The sequence below is a fragment of the Heterodontus francisci genome, chromosome 12, assembly GCF_036365525.1.
Source record: "Heterodontus francisci isolate sHetFra1 chromosome 12, sHetFra1.hap1, whole genome shotgun sequence".
Lineage (NCBI taxonomy): Eukaryota > Metazoa > Chordata > Chondrichthyes > Heterodontiformes > Heterodontidae > Heterodontus > Heterodontus francisci.
The window spans coordinates 61,041,829-61,057,773 of record NC_090382.1 but is presented as its reverse complement, the minus strand read 5'-3'; the positions used below and the strand labels follow the sequence as shown (position 1 = coordinate 61,057,773).

Genomic DNA, 15,945 nt, shown 5'->3' with positions numbered 1-15,945 from the left:
TAGCTAATGTCATAAATGCTTTCCTCTTCTCTTCTACATTGCATCTTGCTTTCAAAAGCCATCGTCCTAACTCCTCAAAAACGAAAAGCTAATCTCACCCTCTCTGAAAACTACCACCACATCTCCACCTCCTTTTCTCTCCTAAGTTCTTGAATATGTGTTGAGTCACAAGTCGTTAGCCATCTTTCTTGCAATTCTGCTTTTGAATCTCTCTAGTCTGGTCTTTAGGACTGCTTGTTGAATATACTGAATTTTAGCACACGCAAATGGGTGGGTTGGGTTCCGGTCATATATTAATTTTAAAGATCCAAACCTGCCTGAAACCTACGATTTAAATATTTTTATGAGGCTGGAAGCCTCCGATTTAACCTGCTTTGCAGGTTTTACAGTGGTCAGCCACGTTTCCCAAGTCTGGGGAAAACTAGCAGCTGAACTGAGGCAAGGGCAGCTTCAGGAAGAAGGTAAGTGCCTTCAATGCACTGCTTGCGGGCCAGAAGGAGCAGGAGTCTTTCCTCTGCCAAGCTGCCCACACCTCCTTCCCCCACCTCCCTCAATTAGAACAGTCCACCTCCACCTGTTTTCCCCCCATCCCCCCACCCTGCCCGAACCCATACAAAGACCAAAACTGAAATCTCCCACCCAACTGGAAGCCAAGTCTGTCAATCAGGCTGACTTCTGGGTGGGAAACCTGTCAATGGAAGAAGAGACATACTGCAGAGTTAAAACTACAGAATCCATGCCTGTTAATATTCAGGCCATAGTCTTAGATGAGCCACAATTTCCTCCAGTTAAACATTGGGAAGATTGAAGCCATCATCTTCAGCTCTGATCACAATCTCTGTACCCTCACTAACAATGCCAACCACCTCAATGGCCTTTGTCTCAGGATGAACCAGATCACTTACAATCTTGACATCCTATTAGACCCTATCTGAACTCCCAAACTCAAGTCTCCATTACAAAGGCCGTCTGCCTCCATCTCTGTAACACTGCCCACATCTGCCCCTGCCTCAACCCATCTTCTGCTGAAACCTTCATCTGTTCCTTTGTGACCTTCAGCCTTGATTATTCAAATGCTTTCCTGGCTTACTCCCCATTCTGCGCATTCAAAATTTATTCTCATTAAAAACTCAATGCCTGAATCCTATCCTGCACCCAATTCCACTTGCCATTATCCCTATCCTGCTGAACTACTCCTCAAATTTAAAATTCTTATCCACATCTCTGTTACTTCTTTCAACCCTAACCCCAACACCAGTTCTTGATCACTCTGGCATTTTGTGCATCCCTGACACACACTGCCCACCACCACCCTAGATCCTCATCTTTTTGCCTTACCATTGGTGGCTGTGCCTTCAGCTATCTAGGTCTCTCATTCTGGAAGTTCATTGCTAAACTCCTCTGCCTGTCCACTTTCCTCTCCTTTCAAGACCCACCTTTATGACCAAGCTGTTTGGTCACCTTTCCTAATATATCTTTCTTTGGTTTAGCATCCATTTTTGTCTGATTATCCCTCTGTGAAGGATCTTGGGAAATCTTTTTGCATTAAAGGCTCAATATGAATGCAAGTTGTTACCTTAATTTCTAAAAGTGGAATTAAATTGGTGAAGCATTTCTTTCTTTCATCCAAGTATGGCAATCATAATTTTTTGGAGAGAGTGTTCCTGTCCACCCCGAAGATCGCCATCTGAAGGGGAGAAAGGTGGTCTTCAAATCCATGTTCTTTCATCTGTTTGACATTCTATTTTTGAAATTGGCCAAAAGACATATGTTATTTTTAAATAACTAAAAGAGGAAAGGTTGATTTTGTCCTGAGATTTAACACTATAAAGGTAGACATAGCTATGTGATGTACCTAGCTACCTTAACACAAACAGCCAGGGGATAGATGTGTGACTTGCAAATATCTCTTCAGTTGTACAACTGTAAATTTACACAAAGACTTAATAATGCCTGGAAGTATAAACAAATCGGCTGAATATCTGCAGCAGAAAAATCTCTTTTGTAAATGCAAACTTTATACTGATTATACTGAAGTCATCAAACTTCACCAGTTAGAAAAATACAGATTACCATAGTCTGATGTTTGGCTTTGCTTCTTTTGTTTAGAGGTCGCTATCTTGTAGCTTTGGGCCGTTCTTGGCATCCTGAAGAATTTACTTGCAATCAGTGCAAAATGATCTTGACTGAGGGAGGATTCTTTGAGGAAAAGGGTTCTGTGTTCTGTGGAAAATGCTATGAAAATAAGCATGCTCCCAATTGTGCCAAATGCAAACAGAAGATTATAGGTGTAAGTAGTATTGTATATTTGTAGAATCAAATACAGAAATGAATTGTATAAAGCAAGCCAACTTGTGAACCCAAAAAAAATGCAAGGTGTTTAAAATATGCACTGAAAGCACTTTATCTCATATGTGGAAACCCAGGTAGATAAGCCAGGAATCAAAATCCCTTTCATGTTGGTTCATTTTCTTAATAGAAGATTGAATACACAGATAAGAGTAGCTCCTTTAGATTGAGAACGAGAGAAAAAAAATGAATTTAAATTGTAAATAACGTATAAGTGAAGGTTTACTTAGTTATCAGTTTTAAAAGAATACAGAGTGATGCTATTAATTAACTGTAGATTTGAGGTGTCATTGATTTGTCTGATGCAGTAAATGTTAACTTACTAACAATATAAATATTGCAATGAAAGGGTATCTTTGTAGTCCAGTGGGTTTCCTATCATCTCACATCTAAGATATCCATGCTTAACTAATTGGAGTGCCTTCCGTTTGGCGTGAAGGGCTGTATATGGAAAAGTGGAGAATCCCAAACTAACTTCTATTAGGAACAGAGAAGCAAGAATAGGTTCAGTGAAAAAAAATGACGCTGATGCCATTGGGCAAATGTGCATTGCAAGGATAGAGTAAAAGGAGCTTACTTTCTACCTGGCTCAAACTATACCTGGGAGTGTTTAATGTCTAAAATGAGAGAGTGCTTCATCCACCAATTGAGCATAAAAAGATCAAAATGCAAATGTGAACTGTAGTATAAATTTCCACAATGATCTAACATAACCAGAGTTAAGAATAATCATTAAAAATGGCTGTAGTTGAACTTAGCTTACCCAAAAATTCCCCATACTTTTTTCAGAGACTTATTGCTAATAGATTATTTATCCTAGCTATGTCTAAACAAATCTAGTCAGTAAATTACTTGAAAACAGCTTTTTTTGCTAAATTAGCTGAAAAAGCAAATAAAATATATTCTTCAAACCCTGTTTAGGTGTGAATTTTTTATTTTTATGCTTTTCAAAACTAACTTGCATTTCCTGTTTATAGGAAATTATGCATGCTTTGAAGCAGACATGGCACATTAAATGCTTTAACTGTGCCGCATGTAAAACCCCCATCCGCAACAAGGCATTTTACATGGAGGAGGGTCAACCCTACTGTGAGAGAGGTAAATATGTTATGTACTGCAGAAGAATTTGAGAATACTGTCTGATAAACATGTGCTTGGTCAAAGTTGTATTCATCATCCATATGACTCGAGTAAGATTTTGCACAAAAATCAAATGGCTATCTCAATATATTCATTTAAAAACATTTATTTGCAGACCATTTCAAATGATGATATGGATCTATACACACTTGCATTTTTGTAAAGTTAAAAATCATTTTGTATTATACAATAACATGACTATTCAGAAATTCTAGCAACATTTAACAGTGCAACATGTATGCTGTCACCTCTTATCATTTGTTACAAATCCAATCTAGCAGCTGCCCTTTGAACATGAAGCCAAATAGTCTAAAAGCAATTTTTTCTTAATCAAGAACATGAAGAATAGCAGTAATATATATGACCACAAACTCATCTAAACAGTAGATTGTGTCTTGTCACGATGGATCTGGATAGGGGCAGAAAAGAATAATTCATCACATAACCACAAATGTTTAAAGACTTGTTTATAAGGTTAATATTTGTTCAAAGAAATAATTGTGAAGGAAGTTTTTTTTATATTGGCACTGATGAAGGTAAATCAATGAATTGGCAGTTTTATTAAAATTGGTGTACTTATGCATTTCGGAGGTAACATCACAGCCATTCATTTACAATGATTGAATAAGTCATTTTTACTTTTTATTAAGTGGTATTTGTAACCATTACACCAGTTTAATGGTGCTTTTGGGCATTGAAAACTGCACGTGAGTTTTTTAATGTTCCTTTATAAAATGTTTATAGAGAATATCATTATAAAGGTTGACATTAAAATCTCAGGAACTTTTGCAAAAATTTTAATATGTAGCTATGTTTTGTTTTTATGAAGAAAATATTTTTATTTTGTAGACTTTTATGCTGGAGAGTATGTGTGATATCAGTTATTGTTACTTGCATGAATATGGAATTTAATATAAAAAGTTGAAATGTATCAGTATGTAAACCTTCTACAAGAAAAAAATCTGTTTGCATAAATTATCACTATATATGCAAAGGCCTAGTGTTTTATGTGGTTTCACCTGCTTTCCTTTCCTTCCTTCCTATTTTGACAATCCTGACATTCCTCAGAGGGATGCTGTATCTGTCTGACCTTCAGTTAATCAAAACTTCTATTGCAACATTTTTGTGTCCTTTTAAAATGATCCTGGCAAACCTTTTGACAAATTTGCCTGTGAATCTAAATTCCAAGTTTCCACCTTCGGTTTCTGGTTGGTTATAATTAGCACGAGTACAGAAAATTGGGTTAGCTGGACTCAGTGAGGATGCAATTCGTATCATAAGATGGGAGATAGGGAATTGGTAGCCCCATTTTACACTCAATCGATTTTTCTTTTCCACTGAAGCCACTATTGAATCTGCTTCCACCACCCTTTTGGCCAGCGCATTCATCCCAACTTGTTGAGTAAAAGAATTTCTCCTCATCTCCGCTCTGGTTCTTTTGCTAATTACTTTAAATCGGTGTCCCCTGATTACTGATCCTCCTGCTAGTGGAAACCGTTTCTTATTTACTCTATCAAAACCCGTCATGATTTTGAACGCATCTATTAAATCTCCTCTTAACCATCTCTGCAGTAAGGAGAACAATCCCAGCTTCACTAGCCTCTCCACAAATCCTTGCTACCATTCTAATAAATCTGCTCTGCACCGTCTCCAGGGCCTTGACATCCTTCCTAAAGTAGTGCCCAGAATTTAACACAGTACTCCAACTGAGGCCTAACCAGTGATTTATCAAATTAATATATTAAGATTTGTAAAAATGTATACCTATAACATTAAAGTCTCTGTAGTGCACTGTACAAGTAAATCTGAAACTACATTTTCAATTTATGCCATTTTATTAGACTATGAGAGAATGTTTGGTACCAAATGCCATGGCTGTGATTTCAAGATCGATGCTGGTGATAGATTTCTTGAAGCTCTAGGGTACAGCTGGCATGACACCTGTTTTGTATGTGCAGTGAGTATTAATCATTTTTCTATTCTCCATCAACTGACCTATTACAGTAATAATGTAATACATTAACATCTTGCATGTCTCATTTAAGATAAACTCTTAGAAAGGTGAATAACTGAGAGCAATTAAATGTAAACTTGACTCAAGAGGCACCCGTGGTTTAATTGGCAAAAGAGTTTTGTTTTATTTATGTTAAGACATCACTTCGTTTTGAAAATGGCCCCCACTGAATTTGAAGTGCAAAAATGGCACCTTGAATTCAATTTAGAAACAGTGACCAGTTATCTTGGTTATGAATATGACATAAATGAAGTATTGTTGTCTGGTTTAAGTTTGGTACCATTCCTTTTAATTCGGTGACAATACAAATAAACAGCCTAACCAAAATAAATGTTCCAAACAAAAGTACTTTCTTTGATCATCAAGAACTTGGCTTGAGGCTTTGATCAAAAACATACTGTGCTATTTATTAGTTTCTGTGTTTAACTGATGATTACTTTTGATATCAATGGCAATTATTCAAATCTATAATTAAGTATTTTAAGACCATGGTCTCTTCAAATTTTAGGGGTAGAAATTGAACATTGCTGCACCCATTTTGCATGTGTAAAATGAGCACAACAATGACAAATTTAGCAGTGGGAAGTTCTGCTCCCAATTTGCGTGTTCACCCAGACCACTGCGAAGTTCGTCAGGGCCTTTTATTAGTTGGCCCTGGCAACTGGATGAAACGAGTGGAGATCTTGGCCAGAATTTTACGCCCTTCAAAAGAGCAGGCTGATGGTGGTGGGGAGGGGGCGTAAAATGGAGTGGGAGGCTGGGGGGGCCCTTTCCAACCCGCTTCCTCTTCCGCTGTCAATTTATGCAGGACGGCAACGGCGAGAAACGGCCCACCAACCCTAGACCAATCAAGGGCTGGCTGAGGCCTCATAAAACCTGCCTGATAAAACTAGGCAGCCTCCTTATGGGGTGGGGGGGTGGAATTACCCTCCTGATTGGGAACCCTGTGCCCCACAGAGGGCCGACCCCAAAGCCCCAACTGTCCCCAGTGCACAACACACCCTGCCCCCCCCACCCCCTAACCCACCCTCCCTTGCCTCACCGAGGCCCAACCGATTGACCCCGGCGAGGACCTAAAAGCTTTTTTTCCGGGCCATCCGTCATCTTCCTCCTGCAGCTGGGTATAGTCCCAGGAGTGGCCACTGCTCCTGGTGGCACTACTGGGACTAAGAGCTGCCAGCCTCCTGATTGGCCGGCAGTTCCATTAGGCGGGACTTCCTGCCACCCAAGACTAATTAAGGGCCTAGGAAGCATAAAATCCGGTCTGGATCCCCAGGCCCAGCGGAGGCGGGCTCACCACCGACTTTTTGGCCAGTGGACGGGCTCCCCCACCCACGGTAGAATTCCAGCCCTCATTTCAGTTTGGCTATGAGGGTCCTCATCAGTATCAGGACCCAAGGCCAATTAAGGGCCTGGGGTGTGAAAAATCCCCGCATAGTTCCTGGCGGAGGTGGGCTCACCCCGGACTTTGCGGCCAGTGGTTGGGGCCTCCCGCCCAACGTAAAATTCCAGCCATTACTTCTGGATATTTAGAATCTTACAGAACAGAAAGGGGCCATTTGGGGCCTTTGAAAGAGCTATCCAATGTAGTCCTGCACTTTAGCTTCCTCCCTATAACCCTGAAAATTAGTCCTCTTCAAATACATGTCCAATTATCTTTCGAATGTTCCTGTGGAATCTGATTCCATTGTCCTTCCAGTTAGTGCAATCCAGATCATAACAACCCTTTTGAAATAATTTCTCCTTGTTTCCCCTTTAGTTCTTTTGCCAATTATTTTAAATCTATGACCTGTGGTTACCAACCCACTTGCCAGAGAAAAGAGTTTCTCCCTACTTGCTCCATCAAAACCCCTCATGATTTTGAATACCTCTATAGTTAACCTTTTCTTCTCTCGGGAACAATTGCGGTTTCTCCAACCTGTCCACATAATTGAAGGCCCTCATCCCTGGTATCATCCTCATAAACTTCCTCTGTACCCTCTACAAGGCCTAGAGATCTTTCTTAAAGTATGGTACACAGAATTGTACACAATACTGCAGCTGAGGGTGGAGACAGGAGTGTATGCCAAGCGTGAATTCTAAAGTTTAAATCACTAGAGCATCAAATTTAAAATTGCTAATTCCAAACAACTTGGAGTCATAGGGCTGAATTTTATCAGCGCTGCATGGCGGCGCGCTGTGAAGTTGGCAGTCTTCCAACATGGAAATGCCGCCCCCGATAACATAGAGGAAGTGGCTGCCATGTCCACGGCAATGACGTCCGGCACCGGCGCCATTTTTAAAGGGCTTCAAACCCTTCGTGAGAGATTTGCATCTTTAAAGGGAAATGACCTTTATAAATGTTTTAATTTAAAAAGCAAAAGCAGGAGGCCTTTGCCCAATCCCCCCAATGGTTGTTTCATCTCCCAATCTGACAGACATTAATTTTATTCCAACCCTGAACATCCCTGCCACCCCCACGCACCCCCCCCCACCCCAACCTCATCACTTTTGCCCTTCAACCCCTTCCCAGCAGCCCCACAGCCAATAAAAAAAACTTTTCCCTGCAGCCCCCCCCCACCCCTGATCTTAGTCCTCACCCTCCCCGTCAGTACTCCATACGGAGTTTTGACGGCGCGCGAGTTGCAATCGGCAGTGGTAAAATTGGCGTGGGATGGCTGGCGGCAGCAGGTAAGCTCATTTGCATGTTACTGTTTCTAATTTCCATATTTTAATGGAGGTTGCACCATGGTCCAGCCGCTGCTGGAAAAATGCGGCTGGGCCTTTTCGACGTTGGGGATCAAAGCAGGCCTCTCCAGGCAGAATTTTACAGCCCCACCCCGCCACGACTCCTGCGCCGAGGGGCTTGTAGAATTCAGCCCATAGTCATTTACGGCAGAGAAGGAGGCCACTCGGCCCATCGATTCCATGCCCATTCTCCACAGAGCAATCCAGTCAGTCCCACTTAACTGCTCGATCCCCATAGCCCTGCAAGTTTATTTCCTTCAAGTGCCCATTCAATTTCTTTTTGAAATTTTGAAATCATTGATTGGTTCCGCTTCCATCACCCTCGTGGGCAGCAAGTTCCAGGTCATTACCACTCGCTGCATTAAAAAGTTGTTCTTCATATTGCCCCTGCATCACTTGCCCAAAACCTTCAATCTGTGTCCCGTAGGCCTTGTACCATCAGTTAATGGGAACAGCTTTTCCTTGACTAACTTATCTAAGCCTGTCATAATCTTGTACACCGATATCAAATCTCCCCTCAATCTCCTTTGCTCCCAGGCGAACAATCTCAGCTTTTTCCAATTTAACCTTGTAACTAAAATCCCCTCATCCCTGGAACAATTCTGGTAAATCTCCTCTGCACCATCTTGAGGACCCTGACATCTTTCCTAAAGTGTGGTGATCAGAACTGGACACAGTACTCTAGTTGGGGCCAAGCCAGAGCTTTATAAAGGTTCCGCATAACTTCCCTGCTTTTGTACTCAATGGGTTGAATTTTACCGGCCCCTCGATGCCGCAGGTCGCGGTGCGGGACCTGGTTAAAATCCTGTGGGGAGAGGCCCGTCTCGACCTGCAATGTCGGGAAGGGCCCGCCGCATATTATCGGCGACGGGCTCTTTATATGCATATGCAAACTGTACCAAATGAGATGCAAATAAACTTACCTGCAGGCGGCGGCCATCTCGCACTGATATTGTGGCCAGCGTTCATGCTCCACGCGCCTTCGGAACTCTGCACAGAGTTCCAGAAGTAATGGCCGAAGTGATTTCTGTCTGACATAACAATGTATTGTTTCTTCCTGGTGATCAGGACCTTTAAATTTTAACAGGCTCTGATGGGCTTACAGCCCTTTAAGAATGGCGCCTGTGCGGTGGCACTGGACGCCCTTGCTGGGGGTGCGGCGATCACCGCCTCTATTTCAATGAGCCCCGCAGTGTGCAAACTATGGCACACTCGTAAAATTCAGCCCAGTGCTTCTATTTATGAAGCCCAAGATCCTATATGTTTTGCTAACCACTCTCTCAATATGTCCTACTGTCTTCAAAGATCGATGAGAACTTGGTTGATATTCTAGATTAGTTTAGGAAAATAAAGACTAGCAATTAGTTTGCAATATTGTGCCTATTTCCATTTAAAATGGACAAATTAGAATAGGTAAATCATATGTTTTATGTTGGTCTGGTTGGCAAATTTATAAAATTCCCATTGTATTAATGTGGGGTACCTCTAGGAAAGATACAAACATTCTGGAAAGCTTTTGAAAGTGTAAACCGTTGTATGTGCACAAAATCAATTACAATTCATGCAATGTTTAAAAATGAAGTTCATAACAATGCCTGATTTTTCCATTCAAATCGGAGGGGTTTTGATACCTATTTGATTTAATTTCTTTAATGTTCCAGGTATGTCATATAAACTTGGAAGGCAAGACATTTTATTCCAAAAAGGAAAAGCCCTTATGCAAGAGCCATGCCTTTTCAACTGTCTAGTCCTACACTGATGATGGTCACCAGAGAGCACAGCAGAAACTGGCTCAGAAAAGTACAGTAACAACAGGGAGTTTGGAAGAAGTCACAAAGAGAAATTAAGTTGCAAAAGAATTCTGTCTCTCTGGTACAATAAAAATGTCTGAAATGCTTCAGTGAGGCAATCAATCAATACATAACGCTGTTACATGAGCCTTTCTCAAAGGGTCAATTATGTTGCATGTCATTCTGTTGTGCATGTAATCTCTTCGAAATTTTAATGTTAACTTCCCTCTTTGAAAAGGGAAAGAAGCTTAGTGGTCTTGGACATCCATACAGCATAAGGATATTCTCACACGTTTCACTGATATCACTATTTTGCACACAAGGAATACTGTTTATTAAATACTTGTTTTTTGAGACTTTTGTCACCATGCAGTATCTTTTTTTTATTTTTATGGATTATGTTGATGCTCTTAAAGCATATTCGGTGTCAGTATTTTATTCATAAACTTTATAACTTTGGCTATTGTTGCATCTGCAGAATTAGTTTGGTTGCATGATATTAATAGTAACTAGAAAAGCATGTTCGAGTCTAGGGGTAACCCAAACAGCTTCACACAAGATACTACTTTGTCAATTATTACTTATGTGAATAGTATGTTATTTGTAGTTGTACCTCCTATGGACTGTTGTGGGAGAAGGGAGATTTACAGCAAGTACTTTTGCTTAGAATGGTTTAAAAAAAAACTATATTTGAAGTGCAAGGAGATGATTTGAATTCATGTGGAATGTATTCACTATTTACAAGCATATTGGTGCATTTTTTTTTTGCTATTCAGATTAGTCACTGTATTTGTAAAACCTGCTGAGTGCACTGACCATTAGTACTGAATAGTGAACATGCTCCACACGGTCCCCATGAGCAGAACCTCTGTGGCCTATATTCTTCATACTAGAGGTATTGAAAGAATTGAAGATCTCTTCTGGATTTCATCAAAGAATATTCCTGTTTAACCAAATAGATTTGCAGGGAATGCCTCTATGTTTTTCCTTTCAAATGGTTTGTGTGTAAAATGAAAATGATGTAGCCAGACTGTTGACTGAAGGGGAGATTTTGTGCAGGTATGATTCTGGAGTTGAGCAATGCAGCCTGCGAAAACCAAAAAGAGTTATCAAGCAGCCAAAGACGTATTTATCTACTTAGAAACATTTCCCAGCAGACTTCTAATTCAATCCAGATATCCTTTTTGCTTTTTAAAGTTTTCTTTTGTGAATATATTAACGGTAAATCTCAAATGATGGATGTAAAAAATGGTACTCATTACATTTATTAGAGGATAAAGTTGGTGACAGAGGTTTAAGAGTGTCATATTTCCATTGAGCTCTGGAACTAGTTACGTCGCACACAGGGAGCTGTTTGCCAAAGGAACAAATAGTATTACATTTTGAGAATTTTCTACAACAAATAATGGCTAAATGATCTAAAGGTGTGGGAACTGGTTTGTCAAATTTGTCAACATCATTTAGCCTATTAAACAACTGTGTTCAGGTTAGATGCAAGTGGAAAGTGCTGAAACAAAGAACCTAGTCATCACAAATTTCACTTTTATGATTTGTAAACTTAATTCCACACTTAGACATTATTGCATTTATCACAGATATGGATCCTATATTTAGGTGTTGATGTAAAGTGCTTGCTTTATTAGCCTAAGTTTCAGAACTTGAATTTATCTCCTTTAGCTGACAAGTATAACTGAGTCACATATATATTTTTAAAACACGATTGTACTTTGCCAGGGAAGGAGCATATTCGTTTGAAATTAAAGCAAGCTATGAGTCAAATTGTGCTATGTTATTCTTGGCATTCTGTTTTGAAATTGCATACATACTGTTTCTGATATGCTGAAAATTAAAATATTAGAGGGATTGTGAGACTGCTTTGTGCTTTTTTTTTTAGAACTTTTGTCATTTCTTTTGTTAAACCTCAATTTAAATTACACAGATATAGGAATCATGGGCTGAATTAAACAGGCGCACTGCCGATCATGGCGGCGCACTTTGAAGATGGCGGAGGCACACGCGGATCTCCCGTCACTGAACGCCCGCCCACCTATGCCGCAAAGGGGATGGGCGGTGCCACTGGGCAGGTGCCGGCGCCATTTTTAAAGGGCTTCAAGCCCTTACTGATGATTTTAATGTTTAAAGGTCCCACTTCAATAAACATGGAAGTGAAATTTTAATTAAACTTTGAAACCCCTCTCTCACCCTGCCCTCAATGACTGAGCAATACATAAAATGATCTGTGCCCCCAAACAAAACCTTTTGCTATGATGAACTTCCACTCCCAACTTCACCTTTGGCCCTCATCCCCTTCCCACCATCCGCCGAATGGTTTCCACTGCTCTCCTTCCCCCCCCCCCCACCACCCACCCACCGGCCTGAACATTTCACTCCTCCCCCTCTCCCCACTAGTGGCATGCCTCAGATGTCCGAACGGAGTTGGAATGGGATGGCCTTCGGGTCAAGGTAATTTAATTTGCATATATCTGAATTGATTTTAATATGTAAATGAGCAGCGGGGTGGGGGGGGCGGTGCTGCACTGAGCTCTTGCCGCCGCTGGTAAAATGCAGTGGGGCCTTCCTGGCATCGAGGTCGCGGTGGGCCTCTCCTGGAAGAATTTTCCGTGCCCCCCCCAGCCACGACCCCTGATGTCGGAGAGCTAGTAAAAATTGGGGCGTGGAAGCAAAAAAGCAACATCTTATGCGTAGGGTCCTGCAAAGTCCTCATTTATGTCCCTGATGGCAAGATTCCTACCTATTTACTTAAGTATCCAGATTTGATGACAGTTATTGTTTGACATGAATTAAAACTAATTGCACTGATACTAGTTTCTGCGGTGGAGTACATCAGCGTTAGTGTTGATAGGTAGAACTTTCAGATTCAAGTGGCCAAGGATTTTTTTTATTTTCGTTCTTGGGATGTGGGTATCACTAGCAAGGCCAGCATTTATTACCCATCCCTAATTGTCCTTGAGAAGGTGGTGGTGAGCCGCCTTCCTGATCTACTGCAGTCCATGTGGTATAGGCGCACCCACAGAGCTGTTATGAAGGGAGTTCCATAATTTTGATGCAGTGACAGTGAAGGACCACCGAAGATTTGGAGGTAAAAGCATCTCGAGCAGTTATCAACAAGGAAAATGTGATACTGCAATATAACCAAAGCACTCTGGATTTCAACCTATACTGGCAGATCAGTGGTGAGGGATTCTGGAGTATGAAGTGCAGTTTTATTCACCATACCTCAAAAATCTTAGATGCATTAGAAAGTGTTTGTAGCAAAATGCCAAAATAATTTCAGTTTTGAGTAATTAATTTGTAAATAAAGGCTCAAGTGACTAAATGGAAGACGCGAAAATTGAAGGGAGATACAATACAAGCATTAGAAATAGGACGTACAGCTGAAGTTGAAATAATCAAGTTATTTATAGAGCATAAACAGAGGATACAAATACAAAATTTGAAAAGATAGTTTATTTATAAACAGATTTTGCATTCTGGGATAAGTAAAATATTAAAATTAGATGTAATAATTTGTGGTACCTACTGTGCTGTTTCATCTGCCATTTCTGCTGTTTTGACACATGGGTCACTTTGAATATTTGAAACAGAAATGAGATTTAAAAGATACTCAATTATCACATGGATTTGTTTTGCAAAAGCCTATAAAAATTAAATACATACAAATCAAATTCTATGCCAACATATCCATCCATTTGGCATGGTTGCGTGGGGGAGAGGTGGGAAGGGAAAAGTTCCCTCCGATGCAAAAAATCTCAATAGTTCCACCCTTGCAGAAAGAGACAGTCCAGTTCCTTGTGTCTCCCACATTTCCTGGAAAGTTATTTAGCCAAAGTCAAGCTTAAAATGATAGGCTTCCCTGATACCTGAATGGATAAACACACCATATGGGGGGTGTGGTTGTAAACCATACAGATGAGGGATAGCTCAGGCCTTGTTTCCACCTAAATTGTGGAATTAAGTTGGATAAAAAAGATGTGTGACCCCTGCTGGGATTTGAACCAAGGGCCTATGACCCAGTTCAGTACTTAACTTTTCCTGCAGATAGCTGTTAGTCAATACAGAAAGTCCAGTTTTTATTTAAGTTTCATGTTAACCTTTGTGTGGCATTTCATACTTATCAGTTAATCTCAAAGTTACAGGCATGCAGGGCAATTGGTTGACTTTGCAAATAATTCTAAAGCAAGAAGCATGGTGGAATTTGACAAGGCAGCTCAAATTATGGAATGAATTGGACAATATATGTAAGTGGGCAAAATGGCTGCAGACAAAATTGATTACTAATGTAAAGTACTGCAGATAGGCAGGTAAAAGAGAAACTCATATTTTCCATGAATGATTTTGAAATAACTAAGGAGGGATTTTTTTTTTTTGAATTATTGTGCATCCCTAGTTTTCCTGAGGGAAGTGGTGGTGACCTGCCTTCTTGAATTGCTGAAGTCCGTGAGGTGAAGGTACTGCCAGAATGCTATTGGGGAGTACCAGGATTTTGACCCAGGAAATTGAAAAAAGGCCTAAGAGTTTATGTTGGTGTTTATACTCCACACAAACTTCCTCCCACTCCAATTACTCACCCTACCCCTATAATCACTCCCATTTCATTCTCCGTCGTAAGCATCGTATGTGGCAGCGATTTACATATTCTTTACCCTCTGTAAAGAAATTCCTCAAATTTTGTATCTGATTTGTTAGTGACTATTATTATTATGCCCTCTTGTTCTGGACTCACCTTCAAGTTGAAATGCTTTCTGCAGGCCTTCCTCTTGATAAGTACATCGTGATCTCATTGAAACTACTTTCCTATCTGTCGTGTTAATGCAAGTAGAATACCATACAGCCATGAATTTTTCAACACCATCAAAACACTGGTCTTACTAACTGACAAATTGTCATTAGTTGCACTGGTGAAGTGGTTAAATTAATTAGTAAAAACTTGAAGCAGGTAAATTAGGTTTGTAATTTCTGTACTCGTTCAAAGAATTGGAAAATATATTTAGTACATCAGTATTTTAAATTGACCTCCCTCAAAAAATGGCTGTTTCTAATCTGGCAATAAACTGCTTTGAATCATGCAAATTCTCAATGGCGGAATCATACCACCTACATTGTAATCCAGTTAAGATTTCTGTGTGCTTTATCGTCATATTGAATACATTATATAACATTAGATTCTAACTTGCTGCTTGTTGATGCTGTAAACTCTTTGGAATTTACACAAAAAGGTTAATTCTGCTGTTAAATAATCTAAAAGTCATTTTCAATGGGGTAGTAGGATTAATTTTCATTTCCTGATCAGATTGAGGAAGGACGACCAGTATTCTGCTCCAATATTTAATCAATATACAAAATGCAGAAAAGAGCAAATCAACAAATTTACCAATATATACTTCATTTACTGGAGTCTTGGGTTAAATTACAATACATAAATTTACTGTAGTGGATGTATATATACATAAGGCCAATATATTTGAAAGCACTTCAGAATTACTTTTCAAAATAGTACATCTATAGACTGCTGTATTCCAAATTAATTCAGAGTACTGTACTTGGTCATTGTGATCTAAAATACAATGTAGTTTCACCAACAGCTGTACAACAAAAATGTATGTAGAAAATCATTGATCTGTTAGTATCACTGGATTTTTTAAAGTTTAGCTATATAGCATTATAAACAATAGCCGGGATTTAAACACAGTCAATATGAAAACAGCAATAAAATTGCTCAGAACAAAGATGCAGAACCATAAGCCAAATCAGTGTGAAAATATAAAGCTTAAGCAAATGATATTTACTATTTCTTATATTTTGCTGAACAGAATGCAATTTTACTTTCATCTTGAAACCAAGTTTACATTGTTGGTTAGCACTTGATCATAAGCCCGCTATTACAGCCCTGAACTGTTTTGTGTA

The 15,945-nt window shown here is 39.8% G+C and overlaps 1 protein-coding gene across 5 annotated transcripts in view; it reads left to right on the top strand.

The window, feature by feature from the left end:
* pdlim7 (PDZ and LIM domain 7) overlaps window positions 1-11,878 on the top strand; it is a 164,920-nt gene extending 153,042 nt beyond the window's left edge. For all 5 annotated transcript variants that reach the window (XM_068043509.1, XM_068043513.1, XM_068043510.1 and 2 more), the window contains 4 exons: window positions 2,110-2,290; window positions 3,327-3,447; window positions 5,331-5,446; window positions 9,892-11,878. In XM_068043509.1, the coding sequence (XP_067899610.1) occupies window positions 2,110-2,290; window positions 3,327-3,447; window positions 5,331-5,446; window positions 9,892-9,978 (505 nt within the window). In that variant the 3' untranslated portion in view covers window positions 9,979-11,878. The remainder of the gene's footprint in view (window positions 1-2,109; window positions 2,291-3,326; window positions 3,448-5,330; window positions 5,447-9,891) is intronic.
* Window positions 11,879-15,945: the final 4,067 nt, after the last annotated feature.